Source organism: Notothenia coriiceps, unplaced genomic scaffold (assembly GCF_000735185.1).
Source record: "Notothenia coriiceps isolate Sejong01 unplaced genomic scaffold, NC01 NC01_scaffold00037246, whole genome shotgun sequence".
Lineage (NCBI taxonomy): Eukaryota > Metazoa > Chordata > Actinopteri > Perciformes > Nototheniidae > Notothenia > Notothenia coriiceps.
The window spans coordinates 17,967,432-17,985,543 of NW_011369947.1; the positions used below are offsets into that span (position 1 = coordinate 17,967,432).

At 41.3% G+C, this 18,112-nt stretch overlaps 1 protein-coding gene across 1 annotated transcript in view; it reads right to left on the minus strand.

Moving 5' to 3' along the window:
• LOC104965963 (gamma-aminobutyric acid receptor subunit alpha-6-like) overlaps positions 1 to 11,996 on the minus strand; it is a 599,227-nt gene extending 587,231 nt beyond the window's left edge. The window contains exons 1-8 of the mRNA XM_010795037.1: positions 11,601 to 11,996; positions 11,327 to 11,451; positions 10,849 to 10,916; positions 9,614 to 9,834; positions 8,980 to 9,062; positions 8,404 to 8,547; positions 8,055 to 8,207; positions 3,163 to 3,440 (exon numbers count right to left, since the gene is read on the minus strand). Coding sequence (XP_010793339.1) covers positions 3,163 to 3,440; positions 8,055 to 8,207; positions 8,404 to 8,547; positions 8,980 to 9,062; positions 9,614 to 9,834; positions 10,849 to 10,916; positions 11,327 to 11,451; positions 11,601 to 11,689 — 1,161 coding nt within the window. The 5' untranslated portion in view covers positions 11,690 to 11,996. The remainder of the gene's footprint in view (positions 1 to 3,162; positions 3,441 to 8,054; positions 8,208 to 8,403; positions 8,548 to 8,979; positions 9,063 to 9,613; positions 9,835 to 10,848; positions 10,917 to 11,326; positions 11,452 to 11,600) is intronic.
• Between the last annotated feature and the right edge of the window lie 6,116 nt (positions 11,997 to 18,112).

Below are 18,112 nucleotides of genomic sequence, written 5' to 3' on the forward strand. Positions count from 1 at the left end.
GTCCGTTGTCCGGCTCTCCGGTCGGTCAGGTCGGCAGTCGCTGCCGCGCGTTCGGCGTCGCGCGCGAGGCGGTCTTCCGAGACCTCTTCTTTGGACCTGTTTCGTGTGAGAGAGCGCGGGCGGGCCGGGTTTGCAAAAGGACTTTGACAGGCGTGAAGTCCCTCCCCCTGCGCCTTGGTAGGTTCGACACGATGGTCATTCCTAACCGTTAGCAACAACTGGAGTTGACTACCTACAATGTCCCGCAACCTTCCTCGTGAAACTCCTTGAGGGCTTGGGGCTGTGGAGGGCGGAGATACAATCTCCGTTCTCGGACTCATACGGCCCCCTAGCTGTGGGTTAGAGGGCCCCCCCGCTCCAGTGACTCCAGCAGTTTGTTGAGTTCACGTTTCGGGGGCGCCCCACGCCTACTCTAGGCGGGTCTTGCGGACGGACTCCGTTGAGGAACCCCCCACCACAACTTCCCTGAGCAGGGCTAGCCAACTGGTGCAGAGTAGTTGCAACGCACCTTCTAGCCTTTGTCATTGGCTTCCCACCGTCGCCCACCACGCAAAGGGGAAAAATTTTTCCCCTAGTCTCCCACAGCACCGGTTAATTGTCTCTCATTTCAGTGGAGTAGTCGGAGGGCACCCCGCGATTGGCCCCGGCCCTGGCTTGGCTGTGCCCTTTCAATGAGATTCCATAGAGCTTTCCGATCCCAGTCGGCTACACCAGGCTTGGAGTCTAACTCCTCTCTTGTTACGCCTTAAGGCAGGACCCAGCACCCTTGCTGCCTAGTCAAAAATGAGGAGCGCCGGTTCCTAGGACTCCCCGGACCCTCATGCGAATAGGTCAGATCGTTACACAAAGACATCGTGACACCTCTCTTCCGCATACTGGGGGCCCCCCAAGGTCCCTCAGTGAAAACCCTCCACGACCGCCCGCATACCCCACTCCCCCCAGAGATTTTACGTCCCGGGTAGGTTTTAGCAGACATGAGGTTTCGCTCCTCGACACAGCCCCAGAGCGTCATTTCAGCCTTGGACGTAGAGTCCACTCCCAACCGGAGGCGGTCCCGACGCGAACAGGTGCGTTAGGAAAACATTATATGTACCCTAGCCTAAAGCTCCGCATCAGCACCTCCCAGACGTCAAGGCCACTGCATTCCCTAACGTGGTTGACACGAAAAAACGTCTACCTACACCAAGACTACCGGAAGTAGCCAGACGGCTGGAAGTCTGTGAGGTGACCTAGCCAAGCCGTTGGCTCCACTTCGGCCGACCCTACTACTACTTCGTGAGCGGTTTACTCCGGCTACCAAGAGTTCGTCCTTTGGGCCTACCTGACAGGTGAGGTTGTCTCGCTTATTCAGGAATGCGCGGCCGCGCTCACTGTCCTCAAGTTCATAGGCCCCAGCACAAGAGGCTGCCTTCCCTTGTTACGCTCGGCAGCTCTACCCGGTCCCTCTTTAGCCGTCGTCGCCGGCGTCGCCATTCGACGTCAGGCAAATGGGGCCGTGGCAACAGCTGCTTTCCCTCGGGGAGCTCCTGGCTTTCCGTCTTCGACGAGACAGATTTGGCGCTGTAAAACAACGGATTGGGGTGGATCACCGAGTACTTCGCTGAGCGCCACGGTACTCTTCTTGGCTCTAGACGCCCATGATTCGCCGGGCTCTACGCCAAAAGAGGCCCGTCCGGCTACGCCACAGAGGGGAATCCCTATTCCACTACTTGAAGCCAGTATGGCCCTCCCCTCGAGCCTCAACTTGGTCGAGGAGGAAGCCGCAGCTTTCCTCGGGTCAACCTCACCAAGCCGCGCGGATCATCTACCGGTGGGACCCCGCGAGGGGTCCCTAACAGGTTCCGTGCAGGTCGACCCTTTCTCATGCGCTCCCCATCTGGGGATCTTGGTCGTACCTCCCTAATATAGAGAAGCGACCGGACCCTCGCCCGGCAACCCTAGGGGGTCGAGTCTCGACCAACTGACACCCGGCCTGCCTCGGGAGTCCCCCGGGATAACAAATCCCTGAAGGCCTCCTTCTTCAGTCGGACGGCTTCCCTGACCACCGGTGTCCACCAGGAGGTTCGAGGGTTACCGCCCCTTGAGGCACCTAGGACCTTGAGACCACAGCTCCCCGCCGCGGCTTCGGCAATAGAGGCTTTGAACACCGACCACTCTGGTTCAATCTGTATACAGCATCAGTAATCAGCATCAGTAATCTCACTGCTGTGTGTAACCTACGTGTCTAAGTGAAAAAAGTAACACTTTAATTGGTACAGCTCTAAGACTTGAATCATGTTTCCATCCAATCTGCCATCCTCTGACTGATGAACACATTACATGGAGCATGGATATTAGTAGCTTTGGCATTTTGTGGACAACTAAATATACGGTAAACCTGTGCGTTCACACAGGCTTGAACTTAAAGGTCCCCTATTATACTGTTTTTCGTCAGTATATTATAGGTCTCAGATATATACAAAACATGTCTCTGAAGTGTTTTGCTCAAAACACATTACATTACATGTCACTTGTTAGACGCTTTTATCCAAAGCGACTTACATACATTCAATACTGTGGACAATCCCCACAGGAGCAATTTGGGGTGAAATGTCTTGCCCAGGAACACAACGACATGCTGACTGCAGTGGGACTCGAACTTGCTATCCCCTGATTCAAAGTTCAGCACACTATTCCACTGAGCCACAGCCTCCCCACACCAAATAAATCACCCATTGTAGCATCCCATAATCCACTCTGTTTCTGCTCTGTTTCAAAAGGGCTGATTCTGTGTCTTTTACTTTAGCTGAAAATAAGGAGCCACTCCCCACGCCCCTCTGAAAGATATCTGGTTAAAAAGAACACAATGGTGCTCTAGGAGGAGATTCAGGTGATAAGGTGAGCGGGGGTTACCTTATTGGCTAATGGTTAAAAAATCGTTATGACATCATAAAGTGGCTAAAATCTGATCAGCTCATTTTCTGACAGGTTTTTATATAAGTGGATCAGGACAAAAAGTGAGACGAATCTTTTTTGAAACTTTCAGAATTTCCTTACACAGAGGAGACACATGTTTATGTATAAAATACATGAAAAGTAGATTTTGCATAATAGATGACCTTTAAGAACTGATTTTTCAAAGCAAGTAAACAAAGCAAGTGTGAAACAGAGGGGTAGACTTACTGAGGAAAGATCTCCGTCAATCCCTGTGGCTGAGGTCGGTGTAGCTGCTGCAGCCGCTGCCTCCTGGGCCGCCACCTTCATGGCTGCTGCCTTCCTCAACTCTCGGTTAGCTTGCAGGGTGGAGAAGTAATTCACGGCTGCAAACTCAATTAGGGCGGAGAATACAAAGGCGAAACAAACAGCAATGAACCAATCCATGGCTGTGGCGTAAGAAACTTTAGGGAGGGAGTGTCGAGCGCTGATACTGAGCGTTGTCATGGTGAGGACAGTGGTAATACCTGGAGACACAAAGGAGACAGGGGTTAGGAATCTCACATGTTATCTCAAGTCAAAGTCAAAAGTCAAAGTCAACTTTATTGTCAATCTTTCAATCGAAATGCCAAATCACCAAATACAAAAAATATAAATATATGGAGACATATTAAGACATAAATAAAAGCACAACAATCAATATTATCTGACCATAGTACTGGGATAAATTGGTTTGTATTTAGTCATGTGTTAGCCACTGCTTTGGTATACCATAGCAGTAAGGAACCTAAATAATTGAAATCATCAGACATCTTTGGAAATGCTTTTATTTACTTTGTCTGTAGAGAGCTAGATGATGCGATCAATACCACTCACATGTCTGTGAGAAGAGCCAGAAGGCAGTAAGCCTTGTTTTGGATAAGAACTGAAAGCACAGGGAAAAAGGCTTGCCTTTCTCTTTCCAACTTTCAAAAATATGCTTGCTTTACAAACTTCTGCAAAGTTCACAAATGAATAACTAAATGAGGTTTTTTAATCTGCACACACACTCTAAGAAGTCACCTCGCTTATCCACTGTTCGCCCACAAATAGTAACTTCAGCTTTATAGTTATTTTATGGAAATTAGTATGCTTGCTTTTTCTTGTGTAAATGCAACACTAAAGATAACAGCCTCCTGGCTCTAGCTTCAAACATAGCATACAAACATCAGAAAGACATTGATATCGTAAACTATCAGTAAATATGTACCTTTTTGAAATGGCTCAATCAAGCACTTGGGCACTTGGGTACAATTACATTTAGTTTTTCAGGGCGGGGAGCTTTACTGCTGGTCCCCCTTGTTTAAGCCAATATTAGTATTGTTCCTATGAAGAAATCTACCTTCCCATGTTTTAAAATAAACCAAACTTCCAGACAACAGTCCAGAGGGTAATACAACTGTCCCAGAATTTGAACTTTAAGATTTCATTAAAAATATATTTGTCATATAGTGTATGCTAGCACTATTTCAGCAAGATGTAGTCCCATGCAAGTGAAACTGTTTAGGTGCTTTGAGCTGGCAGAGATTATCGAGTCCATCACCCTGTTTGTTTGTTTTTCTTTAGTTGTTATGCTGCCCTGTGCTTTACAGTAGCTATCATTTAGTCTTTAGTCTTCAAGTCTAATTGTTTTTATTATTTATTTAGTTTTCACTTGGTGATCCATATGACCAATGCCTGGAAATGTTTATTAATGAATAACAGTGGAGAGGCTTGATTACAAGAGACCACACACACACACACACACACACACACACACACACACACACACACACACACACACACACACACACACACACACACACACACACACACACACACACACACACACACACACACACACACACACACACACAGGAAACAATTGTGATGTCACACTACATACGGGAATTAACAGTAAAGATGAATATCCACCAGTCAGTCTAGCTTTTGCTTCATGTAAATCAATAGTCAATTCCATCAGCACTTCTCACCAAAACAGTTCTATCATTTGAGCGGCAAAACGGAGTAGCAGAGTTTCTTTTGAAAGATTCATTTTGAGTCTCTTTGCAAAATATACTATCTGGCATTTAACATCTGTGATCTGTTTAGCATTGCAAAGACGACAGTTGCAGCACTCGTGGCTTCGATGTTTATAAGACAGTAATGCTGCAGAGATGATTCAAAATCACTTCCTACCGGTGATGAATCATAGATGTTGATAAATGTAATAATTAAATTGCTACAGTAAATAATGTGCAAAAATGCAGATGTTACAACATGTTGCACTGTGTTTAAATGAACTATTAATATTATTGACATTTTAAACATCCATGAACGCTACAAACAAATTGAAATTAAAAGCAGTTAATTAATCAATGTTTAATCCCTCGAACAAGAGGAAGTCGAATTAAATCGGTTTTTTTTTATTACGCAACACAACATTATGTGTACAGTATAGCCTTCAGCTTTTTATAAAAATAGTAACATGTTATATTATTACAAATAATAATGAACTCACAATTGATTTGCCCAAGTATAACTCTGACACATAGCGGCACCTATACAAGATGGCATATAACAGAAAGGTCAGGCCATGTGACATTTCAGGCCAGCAGGCTTTGCTAAAAAGTCCTCTCTCCAGACACTAGTCTGTCAATAAGCAGACTGACCCATGCCCCGCACTATCACAACAATAAGGGCATCCAAATATCTGGAAGCACTTTAGAAAAAGCGATTCAAGAAGATGACCCAGACAGAAGCCAGACATCATTAGCTAATATCTGTTTATATAGCAAACTATGGATAAGATCATGGAAAAACTTTTAAAGAAAACAAATAAATGCATAAATGGTGAATGTGGGAGAGTGAAAAGAACATGGTTGTCTGATGTCTTTCTTGGGATTGCACTAGACTTTCCAAGTCTGTCAAAAGTTTTTCCTAACTTCTAACCACGGCCCAGATTGAAGTACAGACGGCAAAGATCACTTTGAGCACAGCCTCAATGTATAAAACAGAAAGAAAAACACTGTATACTCCAAGGCCATTCATAAATACTCTTGATTACATAATAATATATATAAAATATCTGTGGCAGAGGCTATTTTGTTAGTGTTAGACAAAACACACAACACAAATAGATATAGAGTGTAATGTCGCCTATAAAAAACACTGGAAAGGGATTTCCTCTGACTTACACAGACTCCAACCTTATTAAATCAGATAAAGATGCTGACAATGAACATCTCTTTTAATGGCCCATTTACAAAGTACATATCTAATTCACTTTCATCAAGCTAAAGCAAGCAGGGAAAAGGGGCCATTGAACACTCCCTTCCGTGCTTTTACCAAATGTGCAGTGTAGTTGTGCACATTTCATTAGCAGCACAGGGAATTATGGGGGATTTAATGCACTTAATAATGTCTCAATGGCATTTTCTACACAACACTTTTGCAGTGAAGGCTAACAGCTCTGGAGTGCAACTTCCTCCTATAGCCAGCCAGCATTGACTGTCAATAGCTCAAGCACAAGTTAAATGATTGCAAAGGGGAGGAGGGACATGGGAAGAAAGCCTGTCAGGGTAGGAGGGAGAGGATAGAGAAAGAAATAAAGGAAAAGTGTAGGAGGGAGAGGGATGACGTATAAAGACAGGATAGAAATGAAGTGCTTGGGGCATTTATGTGCTTTTATATGAAAAAAGCAAGGTACAAATTAGGCCACACTCAATTAAGTCTGTGAGACTTGTTCTCAAGGGACTTTGAGCTCTTAGAGAGGTTGTTGACAATCCGGCACAGAGCATACTATGACTTAATGTACTCTCAGAGTGGAGCACATCCACATAGCATTTCATATCCTCTTCTTTACATCCTCTCTTAAACCTCACATCGACAGCATTTGTTCAACTTAATAATGGCTTTGTTTAACATATATTTGACTGTGACTCCTCTTAATTTATTAAACAGACTTTGAGTTTGAAGATATAGCGTGACCTTTTTCTTTCAGTAAAGAATACCCAACATATATAATTTCTTCTATCGAACTTATTCTACCCAGCATGCCGTGGGTCTGCCCAGAGCTCTTTTTTAAAAGCATAGAATCCAGAGAATGAGCATTTATTGTATTCTTTTTTATAGTGAGTGAAATGGAAACAGCAAGACGATTGAGGTTAATGAGTTACCACAGATGTGCTTTCCGCATGGGGCCTCGACTTCCACACTAACACTAATGATTTGGATCTATTCTGAATAAGTGCGCGGGCTCGTTGGAGAGCTGGCTTTCTTCCAAAGACATGCACAAACTACACAACCGTGATCTACAACGGCCAAAAGTGTTAGTCTGCTCAGCAACAGCTTGTTGGAAATGAGAGTAAGGGGAAATTGAATTCTAAAGAAGATGACCTTCTTCTAGTGATTTTTCTCTTTGCTTTGTCTCTGTCTTTGCGTCCCTCGCATTCCTCCCAGTTTTTCTGTCTCTGTCTCTCTTCAGTGTCTCTTACCCTCTCTGCTCCTGAGGCTAGAGCTCGGTGGCAACTGTAGCGTAATGTAATGTGACCAAGCGGAACCTGTGAGTGCTCGGAAAAGGGTCGAGTAAAAATCCTCCCTCTCTCGTCCATTGCGTGGCACATTTTAAAAAGGACATTTATAAGAGATAGAGCTAACGAAGAAAGGTTAACACATACTGTGGTGACTGTGTATCTGTTTGTTCTCTTTAGGAAGGTTTTATTTTTGAAGGGCCACTCTGTGCAGTACAAACTAATCAGAGCACAGTAAATATGGAAAAGTACACTTGCTTAAAGTTTGCAGAGCGAGACTCCATCTGGGGTCAAGCAGTGGGTGGTGGGTCAATACATTCCCAAATGAAGTTGACTTTTGAGAACTGAAAACTTAACATAAAGGCTTGCAACATTTAAAAATAAGACTCAATACCACAACCTGAAATATTTCAAACTGTTTCTACAAGTCATAGTACATTTCTTGCCAGCAAAAATAAAAATGCTCTTGAATTTTCCAAATGATTCCTTGCCAGCAGGAAAGCAATATAGGCATTTGATATGTTTTGTCCCTTTTCCCCTTGAAATGTACATCAGGTTTTATTCAGAATATTAATTTTAAAGGAAACTTACCAAACACAGTCCGAGCTGGAACTGATTCCTTATTAATCCAGAAAGACACTTGGGCCAGGATGACAGTCATAATACAGGGAATGTAAGTCTGAATCAGGAAGAATCCCATTTTCCTTTGCAGGTGGAAGTGGACTGTCATGATGACATATTCACCTGAGAGAGAAAACAGCAAAGATGTTTGTGATTTTGGTGGCATATCAGTAACTCATAGACATAGACACCCATCTTTTTAGGTTAAGAAAACAAGTATTTAAGTAATGTACAATGCAAAAATATTAACCCAGTGAAAACTTAAAGAAATTATGTATGTAAAAAAATGACCTTACACCAATTTAAGAATCCTCCTCACCTGTGTTGGACTTTAGCCTCTCGCTTGACACTGTCTGGCCGATGAGGTCGTACTGGAGCAGACTGGAGGATTCTTCGGGCACTTCCACAGAGGACTGAGGGCCCTTCTTCCAAGTGTACACAATCTCGCTGATGGGGTAAGCATCTAGACAGGGCAATGAAGAACTTTGTTAAAACATAGACATTAACCATTATATAAAGTTATTCTTATTAAATAGTTTAGGACACAAAGTGACAAAACCGTTTTTTGCCTCCTAGTTTCTGGCTTTCAAAACGTTCCTGATTGTTTGTATTCTCAAAAATAATAAATAAAATAAGCATGTAAATGAATAAACCTGAAAAAAATAACTTCCATATACGAAATGCCTGACCAAAATACTGAAACATTACTCCTTGAGCCAATGAAAGCAGCAACGAGTTGTGTTTTTGCTGATTGACTTGTTTTAGATCACCAAATGTAGCGGATAGGAAATCTTGAATACATGCTGTCAGACAGTGAGTAACTCAGTGACAGAGGGATCATTTGCGAGTGACACCATATGTCATTCCAGTGAGGTTTAAAAAAACAACAACTCACAACTCCCAAACTTGAGCGGGCAGGCATGGCCATCCATCGGGAAGTTCATCAGACGCATGGGACACTCTGCATTTATAGTTAATCTGTCAGAATAGAGAAGAGTTGAAAGAAGTGTTTGATTTATATTTGATACAGTGTTACTTGCCAAGTAATGATCACTGTTTTAAGATGGATCCAATCATTATGCTGCAGTATTTGATTTGAAGTGGGTGTATGAATTCTGCCCTATTACAAGGTCATAAAACCTTTAACTGTACATCTCCCGAAAGTAACTAATGACACAATGGATTTAATAAAGTCCTCGTAATTAATTATTCAGTGTTTTAAAGTAAATTTGACCCACCTAAAGAAATCGAATTCTTTCTAAAAAATTGTCTTTTACGCCATCAGTAACTCAACAGGGATTTTTCGTTTATGCTACCACAGAACAAAGCTGGAGTCACGTTTGTTTGAATTGCTTTCCAGGCCTATTTTCATAATCAGATGGCACATATCTTGTTTTTTGGAATGGCGCTCTTAATTTCTTTTCATGTCTGTGCATATTCTTGGATGCTTGTTTGTTTGATTAGCTTTCAAGGTCTGTGCTCTATTCCGGTCTTGGCTTGGTTTGGAGCTCACTGTCCAGCACTGTTACCTCATGGTGTAGAGGATAGTTCCGTTCTGCATGATGCGAAACAGCTTGTTGGGGGTGGTCATGTTGTGAGAGATGGACCTCTTGCCATTCCGAAAAAAAGTGTCCGGCGTCCAGATCTTGCTGACCATCAGGTTGTTGAGCCGCATGATCTCAATGGGGCCCTCGAATTTCAGCCGTTCGTCGATCCATGACTGACGGAAGAACACGTCCATGGTGTATTCCTGGATGGAGGTTGGAGTGTGGGTTAAATATGTGTTTACTACCAATCATTCTGATGATTCTGTTCGACTCCTGCCACTACTATCTCCACTACCCCCGGAGAGGATGGCAGATGGTTTTGTGAGCAATGGTTTTTGTTGGACCTGCTGGATGCAGTACTGGCAATGTAGTCAGTTGTTGTTGTTTTTTCATCTCTGGGCTATTCTACTATTGCTGCCAGCCAGTACTAATCAAATTGAAAACACAGATTTGCACTTATTTATACATTTTAAAATCAAGACATTAATGTTTCGTTGATTATTTAAAGCAAGTTTACATTTGATTTGTATTCTTGGACATAGAGAAATGTGCTCTTAAGATAACATTTAAAGATGTTTCTTTATCATGTATATTAAATTCCTTCGAAATATTTAGCAACAGATAATAAGACATACAATGATTAACTTAATGGTGCCTTTGTTGGATTTTCTATGGACTGCCACGTAAAAGATTAAATCAATATAGTTATCTCTTTTAAGAGTCAGCACAAAGGATAGGATGCTTTTAGTTCAAAAATGTTGGCCTTGCTGCCCTGAATAGCCTCTTATATGCATCTCTATAGAACTGCAACCAACATATCACATGGAAAATCAAGGGGGCTTTATATGCAGTGAAAGCCTAAAGCTTGAAAAGTGTAGAGCAAAACTGACATACAGCGCTTAGCCTATCCCATGGCAGAAGTAGCTAACCTATCCCGTCCCAACATCAGCCACATCTCTCTCTCTCTCCCGCTCTCAGGCGGGGGGATTGTCAAACAGATTAAAATCCTAAGCTGCACTAATGACATCCTGCCAAATGCTGTAATAATGAAGGCTAGGCTAGCTGAGCCATGATGAGATGCTATATGCTGAGAGTTACCGGGAAAAATGTACATATTCTTTGTTGTGTTCTTACATGGTCTTTGTTGTGTATGACAGCCATTGAGTTGGCCTGTGCACCCTTTATCTGTTTGTTTCAGCCGTAGTTAGTTTACATACCATCTCAACATCTGAAACCGGTCCAAAGCTGGTGACAAAAATGTCAGTTTTGACCTCTGTGACTGGACCTACAACAAAAGGATAAGTAGTTGCTTTGAAACAGTCAAAAACAATAACTTTAGATTAGACATGTTCATGTTTTTACACACACAGTATAAAGCAGCACAAAATAAAGCTATATTAACTGTGTAGTTATGCATAAAGCAACATTGTATGTGAAACTTAACAATAAAATAGAAATGGTTCTAAATGAAGTGCCAAACTCAGTTTCCAGTTGTTAGGTGACCATTTTTGTAGTTTTAAAGTTATATAAATGAAAATGAATTGCAATTTTTAACCACTACAGTACAGCAGCTAAATACAAACGAGGCACCTAACTACTGCAGTATAACTTTATATTTTGAGAAAAGGAACTTCGATTGAATATTGTTTGAGGAAATATCGTTTGAAATACAATATCACACGGTCATTAGCATACCTCCAAATCCGGGTCGCAGCCTGTTGTCATAGCCATCCAGTAATCTATCCAATATGCGCGTGATGTTATCCAAATAAATATTGGTATCAACGGGTTTATTTCCCCAGACGCTGCTCACACTGTAACTAAAGTACATATGCAGTTATGAAAGATAATTACAACAAATAATAAAACAGTTGAAAATACAGAGTTTCTCAAATGCACATTTATCCACAGTCTTTGGTTCCCGTGCGTAAAAGTCCGAACATGCAGAGAAAAGAGTTGCCATACTCACCAGGACAGAAATAAGCAAGTTAAAAGGAAAGCCATGCCTCGCAAACAGCCCACAACTAGAAATCCCTGGTCAACTTTTAAAATCAGCATATTCCATCATTTAAAATCATGATTAAACGCGGGTCAGGTCTTCTTTTAGTTGTGAACCGTGCGAGTATATCGCGCCAGTCCAGCACGACTCTCCCTCTAGTGCGGTTGCGCCCGCCTCAGAATCGCTCAGTTGGAAAAACCTGAAGAGTTTTTAAGAGAGTGAAGAGGAGGAACGAGGGGGGCATTTACATTAACGGAACAATGCATTTTACAAGACATACACTGTTCTTAAGTGAAACTTAGATATCCAGAAAATGTTTCTGGTTGGTGGAGATAATGACGGATACTGTGCCTGTGATTAAGGAGATTGTGGAGAAAATTGCGATGGAGAGAAAAAGAGAGGGAGGGAGAAGTAGAGGAAGAGAGCATGCAGAAATATATTGCTATCATATCAATGAAAAGTTTACCCAGTGACCTTTTTTTAATGCAGTATCATTTTTAAATATAATTTTGCCACTGCCTTCTCAGCTTTTGTAACTACTGTGTATGTGTGCATTTGTGTGTTTGTGTGTGTGTGTGTGTGTGTGTGTGTGTGTGTGTGTGTGTGTGTGTGTGTGTGTGTGTGTGTGTGTGTGTGTGTGTGTGTGTGTGTGTGTAGAAGTTGAAGTTGTCACATTTTCACAGTTTAAAATGGCCCCAGTGTTACATTCAATGTATTGATTTTTAGATCTTAGGGTTGGTGAAAAACTGAGTTTTGTGCTGTGTGGGAGGAATCTTTTGACTGCACTACATTAAATGCTAATTATAACCCTTGCACTGAACATAACTAATAAACCCTTTAAATACAAATAATAAAAGAATCTTCGAATAGAAAAAAATATCCAATGTTTTATTGTGTTCCAATGCGTTGTCTCCATTCATCAAAGAGCTAGAATAAATAATTTGAGCACAGCATTACTTTTTTATCATGAGTGGTATCATAGTCATGTTATCAATAATTCATGTGAGCAGAGAAACATATAGGATATTCTTCTGACATCATTAACATGTGGAGTCTGATTATGTAACATAATCCTTCAACTGGGCCCTTTGTACTCAAAACACAAGTTATATAATAAACTCAAAATATGATATATTTGAGGCACACAACAATGGATCACTCTCAGATCAAGCACATCCAGTGTTAGCCTTTTTGAAGATTAGACATTACTGATGGAATGATCCTATTTTTTTTACGGAAAACCTCTGGTGAGTACGGTTAGATTTAGCTTCTATACTCATATTACAGCTAGAAGGCTCAGTAGGATTTCAAATGTACATTAGGTTACTGGAATTAGCGTTTCCGTACATTACATATAAGCAGAGAGTGTAAATGTTTTTCCAGAGAGGTCGCAGTGAAACAGCTTCATGTGGTGCAAGAGGTTGTTTGGTATGGTCGGTTGTTCAGGGAATAATATGTACCCTTGCTGGGTGTATTGGGGCTCACCCGAAAACATTTAGCTGTATTTTTCCTTGTATCCTCTGCAACCCATCATCTAGAGAGTTGTGGCAATAGAAGAAAAAGCATTATTAGGAGTGGAAAAAGCAGAATAGCATGAATGGTAAACATAGAAGAAGCAAGGCGCAAGAGAACCGGTAGTCATGTATTCATACTGGAGAAGTAACATTTGTAGTTGCAATTGAGAATGAATCTTGTATGATTTGTGACCAAGTTGCATTTCAGTTACTCTGTTGGCTTGCTGGTAGAAAAAGTAATCTGACCCTAATGCCTTGATCAACTTGATCTTATCTGTGAGGTCAGCTCATCTGACCAACCACAGCGCACTGCCCATGAAAGGCTTTCTGACCTGATTCATTCTGCTGCCACTAGATGAGGTTGTGGATGAGCCTGGACAAGAGTGAAATTATTATTTGCCTCATTCGTGCAAATTTGCTTAGCATGCTATGCAGTGGCTTCTAACATCACAAGCTAGCAGATAACCATGTGTATAGTGTACATCACACACACACACACACACACACACACACACACACACACACACACACACACACACACACACACACACACACACACACACACACACACACACACACACTCACGTGACACGGACAAGAGTCATTGCTCTTTAATCCACCTCTATATAGCATCTTTACAAATTATATGGATACACCCAAGCGGTCATTTATAATCTCTGCTTTTCAGGCATGTCACATTATAACAATTGCAGTCTGTGTTCACAAATAATTAGCACATGCATTCAGTAGAGACTAAAAGGGTTCTGCAACCACGCAATATTCTTTAGATTAGAGATGATTGGCCTCAATCAACTTTTGTATATAAGTGCACTCTCGTGTATTTGTGCGGTGATTATTTTTCCTTACTGTGCAGGCTTGATGGCTGGTTGATGGTCTGACTGGCCGGCTAAATGGCCGATTGATAGAAGGGTGTGCTGAGACACTATATGCATCTCGTAAATGGCCGGAAGAGTGACTGACTTAGAGACAGCTATTAAAATGTAATGCCTGCCTTCCTGACTGGATCACTGTCTTCCTGGACACGAAGTCTTGAGGCAAGTGTGCTCCATCAGGCACCCAGCCAGAAACATAAGTGCTTCAGAGTAGAGAAGCAGATGGTTGGACTGGATCAATTAGGAGCGGTATAAATGCAGTTCATTATATGAAACAGATATTAATCCTCCTAACTGAAAGTCAGTATAGCTTATAATAAGCCCAGGTGAATCATTTGACAATCATAATTTCATAGCAAGCCTCTCTGACATCTCATTCTCTAATCCGTAGGGCCAAAATTATACCTCTCAGTAATTGGTCATTAGTTTTTAAAGCGTGTGTCAAGTGAACAGTGTTCAATAGTACAAGGTGTTTTATGTAATAGAAAATATTTCCACAAAATATAATCACTGATTCATGCATTAAAATTAGGTGTGAATTAAGATAAAAAAGGCACAGTGATTATGATGGATTGCAATTAGGTATGCTTCATTCCTTGAGAACAATACACCTCATTTGCCAGGGTGGGTAGCAATTCAATTATGTCAGTTTAGGGAATACAATTACTTCGGCAAGATAAGGAGACATACTTCCAAATCCAACGTGTTTTGAAGGAGAACAGAAAAGCCTTCAGTAGGAGTTTGTTAATTAGTTCATTATTCTACAAAATAGGATTTAATTAAACATGTCATGATATGTACTCTGTGTTTGATTCCCCATAACACGCTGTGTGGTGCAGAGCTTGCATATTATTGAAAGTAACTTTTCAAAACTTGCTGACCTTTTTAAAGGAAGAAGAGCTCTCACATGGCAAAACTTGAAAAGTTTTTTGGCTAAGCTGTTTGTTCAGTGCTCATTATTCAAGTCCTTCAAATGTTGTGCAAATGGAGGACAAGGGAAGAACTCTTTTGCTAAAGATCTGAATATTTTCAATGCCTCATTGTACTTTCAGCAATACGGACAGTTCAAACATCCAACTTATCATTATTATAACACTGAAGTACTACACACAATGACATTTAAAAGTCACTACTGAGGTACTAGTACTTTGTGGCGCACAGTACCTCTAACACGCTATGGCACTTCATTGCTTGTTATTACCCAAAACAGTGCATTGTCTAAACTAATTTCTGGCCACACCACACACAGTGCTTCTATAAATAAGCAATGGCTCCCACGTGAGATGGACCCACTGTACTTCATGAGCCTCACCATGTGGTATCTATGGTAACCACTTACAGTAGAAGAAGCTCAGCATGGGTGGCGAAATGTGTGTGTGTGGGGAGTATTTCTAGACTATTGAGAACTAAATGTGTTCACAAGAAAGGAAAGGTGAAGAATTTCTGGTCATTGCTTCTAACATTGAATTGAATGAGGGTTAGGGTAAAGTTAGAATGTTGTCCATTCTGTCCATACTTTGAGGTAATAAAGCTTAAGGGTTAGGACTTAATTTGGGGTTACTTTTGAGGTCATGGTTAGGTAGTGGTTGAAAGTCCAGGGGTTAGAAAATAAATGATGATGTTTGAGATTCCCACTTAAATGTATAGCTTAGGTTATGTTTTGTAGATGATAGGAGGGTTGGTAAGTGGTCGTATAATTTGCAGTTTGTGTTTGCTGCTTCAGCTTCAGTGAACACCTTCTTTGAAAACTTTTGGACTCACTTTGGCTATAGCCTGCATCCCTCCCCCATAGCCACACATCCACATCAGCTTAAAAAAAACCTCAGACATGATGTGCTGCACCACCTCCAGTTGATTCGACGCTGGGATTTATTTTTTTCACTGCAGTTTCCATGGTGACCAAACCATATCATAGAAAGATAAAATAAATGTTGATTTTAAGAAAATAGTTGTCCTCACTGCCTCGAATTAACTTTCAACTGAGTGCAGCCAAAATACTCCCAATGAACAGGTGCCAACAGCCCGCAGTACAGAGAGAGGAAATGAATGCAGCAATAAAACACAAAAATTCAATTCATGAACTTAATTGCCTCAGGCTTTCTATTTGCTATTGAAATGTAAATGTTATGCATATGATAACTGATCTTTTCACAAAATGGCAGACTTTCAGCACAACACTTGGGGCACATCTTTCTGTAAATGCAATATCTTATGCTGTATATATTTATATATAAGTTAAGCAAATTAAAAAATAAATTGCATATGAAAAAACTGTATATATAAAACACATATGTGACCATTTCTATGGTAACTGATTCTTGTAACTGCAAGAAAATGTAAGAAAACGTTGTTTCCTACTGCCTCAGCTGACCTGTAAACATCAGACAAAAAAAGTTAGGAACAAGAATTGGCAGAGAAATTTAAGCAGCATTGAACTCGGCCAACAGCCCCCAGTGAATTACACAAAGACGGTAAAACCCAAGTTTTCAAAAACAATCTCAATGCACTTAAAGATTAGGAGTTAAAAAAATGTAAACTCATATCAAACATATGATTGGGTTTTAAGGTTGGAGATAGATGTGTTCTGCTGAGGGATGTGTTACTTAACCCTCCTATTGTCTTCGCGGTCAAATTTGACTGGTCCTGTTTAACCTGTTAAGCACTGAGCCTGTTTTTCAGGTCTCAGGCCCGAAAATAACATTCCCAGAACAAATGACCATATCTTCCCTTCTAAAAGGGTTAAATTAATAATCTTTTTTCTCAAAGTAATGATAAACCTGTGAGTTGGATGTAGAAAAGTCAGAATCAATATAGATGTTTTTTATTTTAAAGAAAATTCAGATTGAACATGGTAAAAAACTGTAAATTATAGTGTCCGTCCAAAACATATTTTGTACTTATAGTGAAAACTACCCTTGGATGATGGGTTAGTAGACTAAAAGCTTTAGGAATCCAAAGTACAAATATAATAAGTACCCTGTATCAAGATTGATGCAAAACAAGTGATATTTGACCTTTTACAAAAAAAACTCTTCTGGGGCCATTTGGGTGGATTTTCCATATCTCTGGCCCACCTTGCTGGATTTTGACATGTGATATCTCTTTTTAACCGTCAGAGCCAATGGAATCGAGGGGAACTCCCACATAGTCCTTATTTGGTAATGTGTGTGTGTTAGACTGCCGCATAGCCAAGACCGGAAGCTGCGATAACTCTGGCGGATATCTTGTATGTGCAGCTACGATAAGTAATAAGGGTACTTTTATCTTGAGTTCTGTGCCAAAGTGCGTTAGCATTTTTCGCTCAGGGGTCATTTAGATGCTTCTTATGAGACTTGTGTTTTGTTTTGGTAAAAATGGTTATCGTCAGTTAGCTGAGATTATTTCCGTTAATCTGGTATAACACATTAATAGGTTGAAAATTAATTATTATAAACCCGGTAAATATGTAAGTACAAAATGTATAGGAGCTGTAAACAATTACATTTACTTGCATTCACTTTGATCAAAGAGCTCAGTTATGCTACATTACAATAGCGACCGTCATTACACACACACACCACGAGGCTCCTACATGGCAGTCTCCTACGTCCCTGCTGAAAAAACCAGCAAGGACCAGATTAAGATGGTTGCTGGTTTTAGCTGGTGTTAGGCTGGTTTAGTTGGTTTTCCAGGCTGGACAGGCTGTTCTTGCTGGTTCAAGACCAGCCTGGCCAGCTAAACCAGCATAGCCCAGCATGGATATCATGCTGGTCTATGCTGGTTTTAGCCTGTAGTTAAGCTGGTCTATGCTGGTGAAGCTGGTATTTATGCTGGTCTACCAGCAGTCTTGCTGGCGAAACTGAAACAGACACAGACAGACAGAGAGGGCGGGGTGGGACACAGGGGAACGGCGAGACGGCAGTGGTTAGTGATGGCAGTTTGACACTGAAGCTTCGAACGGAGATTCAACCCTGGACTTCCTATTCCATAGAAGCAGTGCTTCGAAGCTTGCTTCAGATCACGTGACATATGACGTCCGAAGCAGCAACTGCTTCAAATCACGTGACATGTGACGTCCGAACCAGCAACTGCTTCA